We start from the raw sequence: 15270 nt of genomic DNA, 5'->3' as shown, positions 1-15270 counted from the left end.
CATCTTCCCAGATATCCAGGTGATGAAGGCAGTTACGTCATCACGGGACCTTCTATTCTATATTGTATAGATAAATGTCTTTGACAGAAAATTTAAACATAATATTTTCATGTTACCTGAAGGTTGTACTGGACAGTAAGTCCAGTTTAAAGATATTACTTTGAATTGAATTGAATACTTTGAAGTGATGCATCTTTCCCAAATAATAAATTATTGGTCTTTAAACCTTTATTTGGATAAAATGCTGGTTTGGCAAAAAAATAAAAAATAATAATAATAATGTCACAGCACTCTTTAGAGTTTACCTACCACTGCATGTTGTTTAGAACATTTTCAGATTAATCCTAGTGAAGAGTGATGCAGTGGTGAGTCCTGTCACCTCACAACAACATGTTCCTGGGTTTATTCAGGGTGGGGGTTTTCTCTGCAGCTTAGATGTTGTTCCTCTGTCTCTGTGGGTTCAGTCCGAGTAATCTGGCTTCCTCCCACAGTTCAAACACATGCAGGTTAGGTTAACTGATGATCCAAAATTGTCTGTCTGTCTCTACTTTTTTAACCCTGCCACAGATTGTTGACCTGCTCAGTGTCTAACCTGCCTTTAAAACAGCAGCACAACTGAACAGTATTTCTGCACAAGTTCACAGACACAGACAGGTATGAGCATGTCTGATGCAGTATTTCTTTAACACTCTGAAAAACTGCGCCATCTAGTGGTGACAGAGTGAAATGGCGGGGTCATTGATATCAGCTCCACCCATAAGAGAGTAAATGAAACCTAAAGACTCACTTTCACGATCACCCGGGAACGCATTACAGTAAAGGCTGGGATCTGTACTGACGAATACAATTTTGTTCAAAAGTCAGAGTGACTGTATTTCGGTGAGTCTTGTCCTTTAAGTAATCTGTAAATTATCAGGGATGGCTGAGAAATTGCTTTTAGAAGGTTACTTGAGCTGCCATGTGTGTTCAGAGACTTTCAGAGATCCTGTGTCTCTGAGCTGCGGCCACAGCTTCTGTTCAAGCTGCCTGCAGAAATTCTGGGAACAAACTAAAAACAAAAACTGTCCCATTTGTAAAAGAAAATCTTCAAAGGATGAACCATCTATAAACGTTGCTCTCAAAGAACTTGCTGACTCCTTTGCTAAGGGGCAGAGTGAGAGCTCACCTGAGACAGAAAACGAGAAGGAGGAAGAGAAGGAGGAGGTGGTGTGTGATAAACATCCAGACGTCCCTTACTGGTACTGTGAGGATGAAGACAGAGCTGTGTGTCCTGTGTGTGAGTTTTCTCTCCACCAGAGTCACAAAGTGGTTCCTGTAGAAGAAGCAGTCAGTGACCTGAAGGAGCAGCTGAAATCTGACTTAAAGTCTCTGCAGGACAAGAGGAACAAATACAAACAAGTGGAGGAAACATACAATGAAGTGAGGGAACACATGAAGAAGCAGCTGTTGTCCACAGAGAGGCAGATCAGAGCAGAGTTCAACAAGCTCCAGCAGTTCCTGAAAGAGGAAGAGGAGTCCAGACTGGCAGCTCTGAGGGAGGAAGAGGAGCAGAAGGGGAGGACTATCAGCAGAGAGATGAAGATGATTGAGGAGCAGATCTCCTCTCTGTCAGACAGCATCTGTGCTGTTGAAGAAGAGCTGCAGAAACACAGCGTGCCATTCCTCAGCAGTTATAAAGACACTCAGAGCAGAGCCAGAGCCCAGAGCTCAGTGTCAGATCCACAGCTGGTCTCAGGAGCACTGATAGATGTGGCCAAACACCTGGGCAACCTGTCCTTCAGAGTGTGGGAGAAGATGAAGGAGAAGGTCCACTTCAGTCCTGTCATTCTGGACCCAAACACTGCAAACCCAGTTCTCTATCTGTCTGATGATCTGACCAGTGTGAGATTTGGAGACACATGGCAGCAGTTTCCTGATAATCCAGAGAGAAACACTAAGCATGCCAATGTTTTTGGCTCTGAGGGCTTCAGCTCAGGGAAACACAGCTGGGAGGTGGAGGTGGGAGACCATCCTTGGTGGATTGTTGGTTTAGTTAAAGAGTCAGTTGACAGGAAGGGACAGCGTTCTGTTTCACCAAAATATGGAATCTGGTGTTTATGGTATGCCAGTGGAAAATACAATAATGGTGTTGGTCGGACTGTGAGAGTGAAGAAGAGCCTCCAGAGGATCAGAGTCCAGCTGGACTATGACAGGGGGGAGGTGTCCTTCTATGAACCTAAAGACATGACTCACATCTACACTCACAGACACACTTTCACTGAGAAACTCTTCCCATATTTTTATATTGGAGAGGCAGGAGACGCCAAAACCTCTGATATCAAAATCTGTCAAACTGAGATTTGATTGTAAAGTGATTCTTTATCTTAAATGGGGGGTTTTTTGTCTTGGGTTTTTTGTTTTTTTGTTTTTTTTTTTTTGGGGGGGGGGGGGGGGGGGGGGGTCTTTCAGTCCAGCAGCTTAATTTTAGGGAAATTATTAATCAAACTGTCTAACTTCATTATGAGGTTTTTTTTGTATTTTATTGATTCAATGAAACCAAAGGAACTTTTTCATGTGAAAATCTGACCCACTCGAGTTTCTGTAAGAGATCTTTGCTTTTAATATTTTTGTTTCTTTTAAATTAATATTTTCACAATATTTCTCGTGTTGTTTATGTAAATATTTTTTTAACTTTTAAAATCTAAATGATGATGATTTCCTTGCTTTTCAAAGTTGTTGAGTGTGAACAGTAAACTGTGACACTTCTTTAAAGACGGATTAATGATTAAACTTGTGTCATATCAGCAAGAGTCAACTTTACAACTACAAGATCTTAATTTTCCTGAATATCAGCATCTTGTTTTCAGTTAAATAACATTTTATAGTAACACGTCTACTTTACAGTTTTCCAAATTCAGAGAAATGACTTCTAAGTTCTGAAACTGTCTCATCAGCAGGTTAAAAATGTTTAAACAGATAAAATTACAATATGTTTAGTCAAAGGAGCTTGCAAAGAAAAGCGTCTGGACTTCGTTACTTGAAGACATTTCACCTCTCATCCGAGAAGCTTCTTCAGTTCTAAGGTCAAATGGTGGAGAGTCCCAGATTAAACCTAGTGGGAGTGACCCCCCACAGAGGGACAAAAGGACCCCCTGATGATCCTCTAATCGCCTGAGCCAAGGTGTGAAACTGGGTGTGGGCTCCAATCAGCCAGAGTTTCGGGTGGGTTCATTGTGAAACCTGGCCCCACCTTATCATGCGAATTCCTGAGGTCAGATGGCCCAGGATGTGAGTGGGCGTTAAGGCGTCTGGGAAGGGATCTCAAAACTGGATTATAGATGGCAGAGAGTTTGTGTCGTAAACCCCCGCCTCTGTTCAAAGGCGGGGGTTGTACAATATGTTTACTTCAGCAGCATCTTCATTTCAGTTGATTATTGAAAAACACTAAATGTCTCTGTGAAGTGAAATAAATCAAATTCAGTGATTCTGTTGTTGTTGTGTTTGACTATAAATCAGCTTTCAGACACATTCAGTCATTGGTTCAGATTTATTTAACATGAAACTTCACTTTGATTGTTGTGTAAACATTTACTGACTCCTTAGAATAAATGATCATTTACTTCTGTTGGTTTGTAAATACAAACATTCACATGTAACCTCAGCTCTCTTAAACTGCATATCAGAGAAGACTTGTGCAGTTTGCTTTGATGGAGTCACTGATTCTCACTTTGGTCTGATCCTCACAGAAATCAAATGCAAATGTTGATAACGTTTACATTCTCACACCTGTATGTTTATAAACTCTAACATATGTTGTTTAAGAGTAAAATAAAATTCAGACGTATCCTACAGAAATATTTACACACCGACAGAGCTGAAAATAGTTTGTATGAACAAACCTGCAGAGATGTCAGCTGAAGGTCAGATTTTATAATATTTCTTTAAAAACATTTAACGCCTAAACAGGACTGCAAAGCAAATTTTCCTGACATGCTGCCATGTATGTTGTTGTGAGACTTTCGGAGATCCTGTGTCTCTGAGATGCCATCATAGCTTCTGTTTAAGCTGCCTGTGAAGATTCAGGGAAGAAGCTAAAAACAAATTCTGCCCCACTAGCAGCAGGCAGCCATCTCTGATAGTTTGATCTTCTGATAAGATAAGATAAGATAAGATAAGATAACCTTTATTAGTCCCACACGTGGGAAATTTGTTTTGTCACAGCAGGAAGTGGACAGTGCAAAAGTTATGACGCAAAAATTAGAATACAATAAGAATAAATACAGTACACAGCTGTACAGAATAGAATAAAATAATATACTATATACAGTAGAATAAAATAGAATAAAAATATACAATAAGATAAAAATAGAATACGAATGCTATATACAACTGAGTAAAAATACAACGATGCCAGAAAAGATTATTGCACTTAGTGTTATTGCACATGTGTGGATGTGTGTGTTTGTTCAGTTAAAGTCTTTGTTGTGGAGTCTGACAGCAGTGGGGAGGAAAGACCTGCGAAATCTCTCCGTCCCACACCGTGGGTGCCGCAGTCTCCCACTGAAGGAGCTGCTCAGTGCTGTCACAGTCTGCTGCATGGGGTGGGAGACGTTGTCCAACAGGGATGACAGCTTAGCCGCCGTTCTCCTGTCACTCACCACCTCCACTGGGTCCAGAGGGCATCCTAGAACAGAGCTGGCCCTTCGGATCACCCTGTTCAGTCTCTTCCTGTCCCCAGCAGAGATGCTGCCGCCCCAGCAGACCACACCATAAAAGATAGCAGAAGCCACCACAGAGTCATAGAAGGTCTTCAGGAGTGGGCCCTCCACCCCAAACGACCTGAGTCTCCGCAGCAGGTACAGCCTGCTCTGCCCTTTCCTGTAGAGGGCGTCTGAGTTATGAGTCCAGTCCAGTCTATTGTTCAGATGAACACCAAGGTACCTGTAGCTGTCCACAGCCTCAATGTCCATACCTTGGATGTTCAGTGGTTGCAGTGGAGAATGCTTGTGCCTGCGGAAGTCTACCACCAGCTCCTTGGTTTTACTGGCGTTGATCTGGAGGTAGTTCAGCTGGCACCAGTCCACAAAGTCTTGAGTCAGTCCTCTGTACTCCTTGTCGTCCCCATCAGTGATGAGGCCGACTATTGCAGAGTCATCAGAGAACTTCTGCAGGAAGCACTGGGTGGAATTGTGGGAGAAGTCTGCAGTGTAGATGGTGAAGAGGAACGGAGCCAGAACCGTTCCCTGTGGGGCCCCCGTACTGCAGACGACCCTGTCCGACACACAGCCCTGAGTCCTCACATACTGTGGTCGGTCGGTGAGGTAGTCCAAAATCCAGGTAGTGAGGTGATGGTCCACTCCAGAGTTCTCCAGCTTGTCCTTCAGAACCGAGGGAAGAATAGTGTTGAAGGCACTGGAGAAATCAAAGAACATGATTCTCACAGTGCTTCCAGCGGTCTCCAGGTGAGCGAGGGAACGATGTAGGAGGTGAATGACGGCATCATCCGCTCCAATGCCAGGCTGGTAGGCAAACTGAAGTGGGTCCAGTGATGAGCTTGTTAGGCGCCGAAGCTGAGCCAGGACCAACTGCTCCAGGGTCTTCATCAGGTGGGATGTCAGAGCCACCGGCCTGTAGCTGTTGAGGTCCTTGGGGCGTGAAGTCTTTGGCACTGGTACAACACAGGAGGTTTTCCAGAGCTGTGGGACTCTTCCCAACCTCAGGCTCAGGTTGAAGAGGTGCTCCATCACCCCACACAGTTGGTCCGCGCAGGACCTGACGACCCTCGAGCTGATGCCATCTGGGCCCGCTGCCTTCTTGCCATTAATCCTCCTCAGTTCCCTCCTAACCTGGGTGGTTGAGAGAGACAGGCTGGAGCCTTGTGTTGAGTGTGTATTGGATGCTGTTGTTGGGGGTGGGGAGGAGTGAGCAGGGTGAATAGAGGAGGTGTGAAGTGTCTGAGGTGTCAGAGGTGGAACAGCAGCAGTGGGGGTGGGTGAGTCTGCAGCCGATGTTGTAGACTGTCTCATGGTTGAATCAAATCTGTTGAAGAAATGATTCAGTTCATTTGCCCACCTCACATCCCTCCCAGGCAGAGAGTTCTGCTGTTTGTGGCCTGAGATGGTTCTGAGGCCTCTCCAGACTTCACCAACGTTGTTTTGTTGAAGCTGGTTCTCCATCTTCTGCCTGTAGCTGTCCTTCCCATTCCTTATCAGTCCCCTCAACTCTCTCTGCACCCTTTTCAACTCCTCTTTGTCTTTGGATTTGAAGGCCCTCCTCTTCTGCTTGAGGACAGCTTTAATTTCTGGGGTAATCCAAGGTTTGTTGTTGGAGAAACACCGTACAGTCCTGGTAGGTACGGTGTTATCCACACAGAAATTAATATAGTCAGTAATGCATGTAGTAAGGCTGTCGATGTCCTCTCCATGGTCGTCACAGATCACCTCCCACACAGTCGACTCAAAACAGTCCTTAAGAGCCTCCTCGCTCTCCTCTGACCATCTCTGCACTGTGCGGGTGGCTGGTGGCTCCCTGCGCACTAAGGGCTCATACACAGGGACAAGGTGCACCAGGTTGTGGTCAGATTTGCCCAGTGGAGGGAGAGGTGATGAACTGTATGCCTCTTCAGCATTGGCATACAGTAAGTCCAGTGTTTTATTGTCTCTGGTTGAGCAGGTCACATACTGGGTGAAGGTGGGCAGTGTGGAGTCCAAAGAGGCATGATTGAAGTCCCCTGATATTATGAGAAGGGCTCTCGGAGATTGTGTTTGCAGTCTGCTGACCACTGAGTGGAGAGTGTCACAGGCTGCATCCGCGTTGGCCGAGGGGGGGACATACGCTGTTATTGCGATAACATGCGAGAATTCCCAGGGCAGATAGTACGGACGCATGCTAACGGCTAACAGCTCAATGTCTCTGCTGCAGAGTTGTTCTTTCACAGTGATGTGCCCAGGGTTACACCATCTGTCGTTCACAAAATGTTTTATAATAAGGCTTTAATTTTATTTTTTACACTTCACTCTGAGTTTCAGTGTTTCAGTGAATCAAAAGTTATTATAACTCTCATTCCTATTTTATTTTTAGCTGACATGTTAGAATATTGATCACAGAACTGTTCAGCAAGTTGCCTCTGTAACGTGAAACAAAAATCAATTTAGGTGATTTTGTGTTGTTGTGGTCCACACTGCACAGAAACAAGCATAAAACACAAGTAGTTTATGGAACAACTTTAGTATTTGACAGGAGAAGTTCACCTTTTGTTCCACCATTCCTGCCTACTGCACACAGTACATGACAAACAAAACTTATTAGAGCAACTTAGAGGTTTCTGTTTGCCTCATCCGGTGTCACAGAGATCCACTAGCAGACACATTTGAAAGGAATAGAAAAATAGGATAAATAAATAAAAACAGTAAGACCAGGGTAAATGACACAGAGGCTTCAATAAGAAGCCAAAACAGTAAGTGCAGATTAAGTGCCGTAACTGGCTATTTATTAAAAACATTACTAAAACTGTATGAAAAATGGGAAAAACATGAGAAGACATATCTGACAACTGCAGGAAGCCAACCAACCCCACTAAACAAACATGTAAACAAATTCTATCACCAGACAAAGTGAGTGAATTCCCAGCATGCCAATAGAATCAAAACATTTCAGAGAATAAAACTATGAATCACTAAGTAAAACAATATCAGTACAGAAACAATAAAACATTACAATATCTAAAACAACTAATAATAAGTCCAACATTTTGTTGGTCACTTCAAACTACATGAGGAACCCAGAACAGTCAAAGGAAATGGCTACAGGTAGTTTTCACCTATTTATCCACGTGTGATCTACTTGGTTATTCTTCTGTCTGGAGTGGCTTTGCTACAATCTGGCCCATGACGTCCCAGGCACTATGAAACACTGGGAGGGAGCATGACTTGATTTATGCAGGGGACAATGGATCTGAAGTGGTGATTTTCTGTTTTCCTTTAATAACATTGTCTACCCTGCTAGGCCTTTCCCAGCATGTTGTGAGGTGATTCCAAAATTCCAAAAATTAAAAAAATAAAATAAAATAAAAATCTGAAACTGAGATTTCTCTTTAATGTTCAGAAAAAAAATGTTGTTGCTTAATAATTATCTCATCCTGCCAATGGACAGCACAACCTTCATGCACACTACTTATAATTTCACCAAAGACTGACTCCGGATGTACTGCAATGAAACCTGATCATGTGGCCGCAACTGTGAACAGTTTTGTTCCTGCAAAAACCACAAGATGGAGACAAAGTTGATATTTTCTCAACAGAATCAGAATCAGAATTGCGTTTATTGAACAAGTATATGCTCAAACACATACAAGGAATTTGTTTCCGGTAGATGGTGTCTCTACCGGATCACAACAATATGTAAATGACTCAATACACACACACATCTATTGCAGTCTAGCAGTGTGAAGCAGTGTGAGACTTAGGAGGGAGATGGTGAGGGGAAAGAATATGTTCCTGTGTCGGGTGGTCCTGGTCTGCAGGCTTCTGTACCGTCTGTCAGAGGGCAGCAGGTCAAAAAGTCTGTGTCCAGGGTGTGAGGGGTCTGTGATGATTTTCCCTGCGTGTTGTTCCCACAGAATCAGAGAACTAGAGGATTAATATTATTATACAGAAGAAACCCAACATGACAATAAGAGACAAAGGGAAAGACTATGACAGGGGGGAGGTGTCCTTCTATGACCCTGAAGACATGACTCTGATCTACACTCACAGAGACACTTTCACTGAGAAACTCTTCCCATTTTTTGAGGTTGGAGAAGCAGGAGACACCAAAACCTCTGATATCAAAATGTGTCCGATGAGATTTCTTCAAAAATGAGGTGGAAGTAAACAACCCACGACAGACCCGATGACACACTTATGCTTTTCAGCATCTTTAACCACTTTTATTGCACGGTTGCTGTCACAACACCCCGCAGCTGCAGCTTCCCTGCTGCCAGCCACACATACACAACAACAACATTCACTCTGGACTCAGTTCATTGGTTTATGCCGGAGAGGCGTGATTGTGGATGCCGCTTTGATGTGTCTGCCTCACCTGCAGCGGCACTGCAGATCAGGCCCCGCCACAATGAAAAAAAGAGACATAACAAAAGTAGAAAGAGCCAACTGCAGAGAAATGATGCACTAAGGTTGGAAACAGAGGCAGTGGGGGAAAGAGTGAAAGACACCCTAAGAAGAGAAGCTGACTCCGTGTTGTCACTGGCTGGAGAAAGAAGATGGCAGATGTTTACAGTGTCTCCAGCTCATCTCAGTGATGCCTCATCTGACTTGTTGGTATCTAAATTGGCTACAAGGATTAGACATGTAAAGAGAAACTGCAGTTTCATGGTGGTGTCACAAGTGAAAGGACTGGTTCATCTTCCCAGATATCCAGGTGATGAAGGCAGTTACGTCATCACGGGACCTTCTATTCTATATTGTATAGATAAATGTCTTTGACAGAAAATTTAAACATAATATTTTCATGTTACCTGAAGGTTGTACTGGACAGTAAGTCCAGTTTAAAGATATTACTTTGAATTGAATTGAATTGAATACTTTGAAGTGATGCATCTTTCCCAAATAATAAATTATTGGTCTTTAAACCTTTATTTGGATAAAATGCTGGTTTGGCAAAAAAAAAAAATAATAATAATAATGTCACAGCACTCTTTAGAGTTTACCTACCACTGCATGTTGTTTAGAACATTTTCAGATTAATCCTAGTGAAGAGTGATGCAGTGGTGAGTCCTGTCACCTCACAACAACATGTTCCTGGGTTTATTCAGGGTGGGGGTTTTCTCTGCAGCTTAGATGTTGTTCCTCTGTCTCTGTGGGTTCAGTCCGAGTAATCTGGCTTCCTCCCACAGTTCAAACACATGCAGGTTAGGTTAACTGATGATCCAAAATTGTCTGTCTGTCTCTACTTTTTTAACCCTGCCACAGATTGTTGACCTGCTCAGTGTCTAACCTGCCTTTAAAACAGCAGCACAACTGAACAGTATTTCTGCACAAGTTCACAGACACAGACAGGTATGAGCATGTCTGATGCAGTATTTCTTTAACACTCTGAAAAACTGCGCCATCTAGTGGTGACAGAGTGAAATGGCGGGGTCATTGATATCAGCTCCACCCATAAGAGAGTAAATGAAACCTAAAGACTCACTTTCACGATCACCCGGGAACGCATTACAGTAAAGGCTGGGATCTGTACTGACGAATACAATTTTGTTCAAAAGTCAGAGTGACTGTATTTCGGTGAGTCTTGTCCTTTAAGTAATCTGTAAATTATCAGGGATGGCTGAGAAATTGCTTTTAGAAGGTTACTTGAGCTGCCATGTGTGTTCAGAGACTTTCAGAGATCCTGTGTCTCTGAGCTGCAGCCACAGCTTCTGTTCAAGCTGCCTGCAGAAATTCTGGGAACAAACTAAAAACAAAAACTGTCCCATTTGTAAAAGAAAATCTTCAAAGGATGAACCATCTATGAATTTTGCTCTGAAAGAACTTGCTGACTCCTTTGCTAAGGGGCAGAGTGAGAGCTCACCTGAGACAGAAAACGAGAAGGAGGAAGAGAAGGAGGAGGTGGTGTGTGATAAACATCCAGACGTCCCTTACTGGTACTGTGAGGATGAAGACAGAGCTGTGTGTCCTGTGTGTGACTTTTCTCTCCACCAGAGTCACAAAGTGGTTCCTGTAGAAGAAGCAGTCAGTGACCTGAAGGAGCAGCTGAAATCTGACTTAAAGTCTCTGCAGGACAAGAGGAACAAATACAAACAAGTGGAGGAAACATACAATGAAGTGATTCAACACTCCAAGAAGCAGCTGTTGTCCACAGAGAGGCAGATCAGAGCAGAGTTCAACAAGCTCCAGCAGTTCCTGAAAGAGGAAGAGGAGTCCAGACTGGCAGCTCTGAGGGAGGAAGGTGAGCAGAAGGGGAGGACTATCAGCAGAGAGATGAAGATGATTGAGGAGCAGATCTCCTCTCTGTCAGACAGCATCTGTGCTGTTGAAGAAGAGCTGCAGAAACACAGCGTGCCATTCCTCAGCAGTTATAAAGACACTCAGAGCAGAGCCAGAGCCCAGAGCTCAGTGTCAGATCCACAGCTGGTCTCAGGAGCACTGATAGATGTGGCCAAACACCTGGGCAACCTGTCCTTCAGAGTGTGGGAGAAGATGAAGGAGAAGGTCCACTTCAGTCCTGTCATTCTGGACCCAAACACTGCAAACCCCTATCTCTATCTGTCTGATGATCTGACCAGTGTGAGGCGTGGAGACACAAAGCAGCAGCTTCCTGATAATCCAGAGAGAAACACTAAGTATCCCACTGTTTTTGGCTCTGAGGGTTTCAGCTCAGGGAAACACAGCTGGGAGGTGGAGGTGGGAGACCATCCTGGCTGGACTGTGGGTTTAGTTAAAGAGTCAGTTGACAGGAAGGGAGAGTGTTTTTCTTCAACAGAATATGGAATCTGGTGTTTATTGCATAACAGTGGAAAATATATCAATGTTGTTGATCGGACTGTGAGAGTGAAGAAGAGTCTCCAGAGGATCAGAGTCCAGCTGGACTATGACAGGGGGGAGGTGTCCTTCTATGACCCTGAAGACATGACTCACATCTGCACTCACAGAGACACTTTCACTGAGAAACTCTTCCCATTTTTCAGTATTGGAAAGGCAGGAAATGCCAAAACCTCTGATATCAAAATCTGTCAGACTGAGATTTCTCTGAAAACTGCAACGACGTCTCTGTGAACTTTTTTTCTCTTGTCTCATCCTTTTAGTTACAGCTTGTTTTGTGGTTGTTTGTTTTTCAATTTAGGCAACTCCTGTTTTTATTTTTTAGGTAAGAAATTGCAGAAAGAAAGATTTGTATCTGAAGCATTTTATACAATGTGATAAAAATCATTTTCAAAACACAGTAAAATTAAAGGATAAAAGTAATTTTTGCTTTGTTTTCTTGCAAATTCAGTTTGAAGGTCCTTAAAACTTTATATTTATTTGTTCTTTTTTTTGGTTGATTTTTTCCTTTTTTGACAAATATATAGCAGTTTCAAGTCATTGGGTGTTCATGAAACAGTTTTTAAACAGCTAAACAGTGCGAAGTTGAACAAACTTCCATGTGTCAGACATTGATGAACAAGCACTGATAAATGTCACTTTCCTTTCCTTCATCAGTTATTTAGATCCATATCAGCTAATAACAGCATCGTGACAATTTGTGTTTTAATGGTTTCAAAATGATAAATAGACTTGACTTAAATAATCCTAATGTCATCTTTTAAAACTTAACTGTCAGTGATTCATTTAAGTGATTTGCTTCATTTAAATGTGTTTCTTATAGCATGTTCTCCATTATGTTGCAAAATAAACCAAACTGTGTAGGTTGTCATAATAATTCAGCCATGTTTTTCTTTAAAATGTGTCATTGCAGAATAATGTTGACTGTCTGACATTTATTCAGTTGTATTCATACAAACTAAAGTTCATTATTGTTCCTAAGTTCTGTGTAAATTGCTTTGTCAGATACAGACACTGTTTTCTTTGCTACTGACTGACCCAAAGCATTTATTTCATAATTGTTGAACATTTGTACAGTTGGAGCTGCTGTTTGTTCCAGTGTGTTTCTGTGAACTCTCACTTCATATTCCAGATCACATCAGCACATTCAGCATTTGGTCTTGTTAACTGTGGATTTCCTGTTTTACACCTGCAGAGCAGATATGATGAAAATGTCGGAAACATGAGTTCACTGATTTCCTGGATTATTTTCTGTCAATAAAAATATCAAAGTCTGGCTGCGTTTTGATTTGTGTATAAACATAGAAGAAAATTTGATCTCTTAATTTTTATTGTTTAATTCTTACTGTATTCAAACTGTCCTTTTATTGGTAACACATTAACACATCTTGTTGAAGTTAAGAGAAACACGTGCATCACCTAAGAGAATAAAGCAATAATCTGAAGAATCAGAGAATTTAAGGATTAATATTATTATACAGAAGAAATCTAAAGTAGCAATAAGAGACAAAAGGAAAAGTAAGAGGAGGAAACTTCATGTAGTTTGTGTGTAGGGCTGCACAAAAAACCTGTGTTTATTATTTAATCGTTGATAATTCAAACAGAATGATGATTTATTAGAGGCATCAGTGCCATTTTAGTCCCCACTGTGCAGCCCTGATGTTGTTGGTCAGACTGTGACAGTGAAGAAGAGTCTCCAGAGGATCAGAGTCCAGCTGGACTATGACAGGGGGGAGGTGTCCTTCTATGACCCTGAAGACATGACTCACATCTGCACTCACAGAGACACTTTCACTGAGATTCGTGTAATATTGGAAAAGCAGGAGATGCCAAAACAACTGATAATAACCTGTTTTAGACTTTTAGAACTTTTCATTGTAGTTCAGTGAGATCTCAGTGAATTTCTTTCCTTTGGTTCATTTTACATTTTTGTGTAAATTATTGTGAATGTATTTGTTTCATCTTTCAATCTTTAATCAATTCCATCAATTTCTTTCTATGTGAGAAAACACTAAAATATCTCTTGGAGTAACAAATGTACAACATGAACTGCTGATGACTGAAACACAGAACAGTCATGTGTTCATTTCTTGTCATTTAAGGTCAAGAGCCGTCACTACAGGCCTGCAGGCAGAAATCTGAGAAGCCTGATCTGAAACTTTTCTGTTAGTCACTGTGATTTGGAGCGACTAAAAGTGATCAAAAACCATTTAAATAACAATTTGACTAGTTCATCTTTTGGTTGTTTCAGTGGCTGAAACACTAAAAATAACGTTTTTTTTCTCCTTTTTTGGACACCTGCTGTATTTGAAAGCAATTTGAGTCTTTTTAATTATTATTGTTGCATGGAGGATTTACAAAACTCACTGAAGATGTTATAATGAAAACACTGAACATTTGAAAACCTCATCAGGCAAGTCTTGATACAAATACTGAAGCTGAGAACATTTCCTCTGTATTTGTATTTGATACTAATTAGTCTTATTAACTGTGGAGTTCAAGTTTTTCTCCTGATGAACAAATATTGTGAAAATATCAGCAAAACAAGTTCATTAATCTCCTGTTTTTTTTTCTGTCAGTTAAATACATCAAAGCCTGTCTGATGTGTCTGTAAACACAGAAGGACGCTGAACTTTCTATTTAAACTGTCATTTTATTGATAACACCTTAACACATTTTATTGAAGTTAGAGAAACACGTGAAGCATGTAAGAGAACAGAGCAATAATCAGAAGAATCAGAGAACTAGAGGATTAATATTATTATACAGAAGAAACCCAACATGACAATAAGAGACAAAGGGAAAGACTATGACAGGGGGGAGGTGTCCTTCTATGACCCTGAAGACATGACTCTGATCTACACTCACAGAGACACTTTCACTGAGAAACTCTTCCCATTTTTTGAGGTTGGAGAAGCAGGAGACACCAAAACCTCTGATATCAAAATGTGTCCGATGAGATTTCTTCAAAAATGAGGTGGAAGTAAACAACACACGACAGACCCGATGACACACTTATGCTTTTCAGCATCTTTAACCACTTTTATTGCACGGTTGCTGTCACAACACCCCGCAGCTGCAGCTTCCCTGCTGCCAGCCACACATACACAACAACAACATTCACTCTGGACTCAGTTCATTGGTTTATGCCGGAGAGGCGTGATTGTGGATGCCGCTTTGATGTGTCTGCCTCACCTGCAGCGGCACTGCAGATCAGGCCCCGCCACAATGAAAAAAAGAGACATAACAAAAGTAGAAAGAGCCAACTGCAGAGAAATGATGCACTAAGGTTGGAAACAGAGGCAGTGGGGGAAAGAGTGAAAGACACCCTAAGAAGAGAAGCTGACTCCGTGTTGTCACTGGCTGGAGAAAGAAGATGGCAGATGTTTACAGTGTCTCCAGCTCATCTCAGTGATGCCTCATCTGACTTGTTGGTATCTAAATTGGCTACAAGGATTAGACATGTAAAGAGAAACTGCAGTTTCATGGTGGTGTCACAAGTGAAAGGACTGGTTCATCTTCCCAGATATCCAGGTGATGAAGGCAGTTACGTCATCACGGGACCTTCTATTCTATATTGTATAGATAAATGTCTTTGACAGAAAATTTAAACATAATATTTTCATGTTACCTGAAGGTTGTACTGGACAGTAAGTCCAGTTTAAAGATATTACTTTGAATTGAATTGAATACTTTGAAGTGATGCATCTTTCCCAAATAATAAATTATTGGTCTTTAAACCTTTATTTGGATA

The 15270-nt window shown here is 41.8% G+C and overlaps 2 protein-coding genes across 2 annotated transcripts; both read left to right on the top strand.

The window, feature by feature from the left end:
* The first annotated feature begins 727 nt into the window (after positions 1 to 727).
* LOC309719401 (nuclear factor 7, brain-like) lies at positions 728 to 2408 on the top strand. Its single transcript, XM_082555515.1, has one exon. The coding sequence runs from the start codon at positions 919 to 921 to the stop codon at positions 2341 to 2343; it is 1425 nt and encodes a 474-aa protein (XP_082411641.1). The 5' UTR covers positions 728 to 918; the 3' UTR covers positions 2344 to 2408.
* A 7365-nt stretch (positions 2409 to 9773) lies between these two features.
* On the top strand, positions 9774 to 12792 carry LOC309719395 (nuclear factor 7, ovary-like). Its single transcript, XM_082555510.1, has one exon. The coding sequence runs from the start codon at positions 10299 to 10301 to the stop codon at positions 11748 to 11750; it is 1452 nt and encodes a 483-aa protein (XP_082411636.1). The 5' UTR covers positions 9774 to 10298; the 3' UTR covers positions 11751 to 12792.
* Positions 12793 to 15270: the final 2478 nt, after the last annotated feature.

The sequence above is a fragment of the Aulonocara stuartgranti genome, assembly GCF_965226115.1.
Source record: "Aulonocara stuartgranti genome assembly, chromosome: 12".
Classification (NCBI taxonomy): Eukaryota; Metazoa; Chordata; class Actinopteri; order Cichliformes; family Cichlidae; genus Aulonocara; species Aulonocara stuartgranti.
This window is presented reverse-complemented; position numbering and strand designations above follow the sequence as displayed.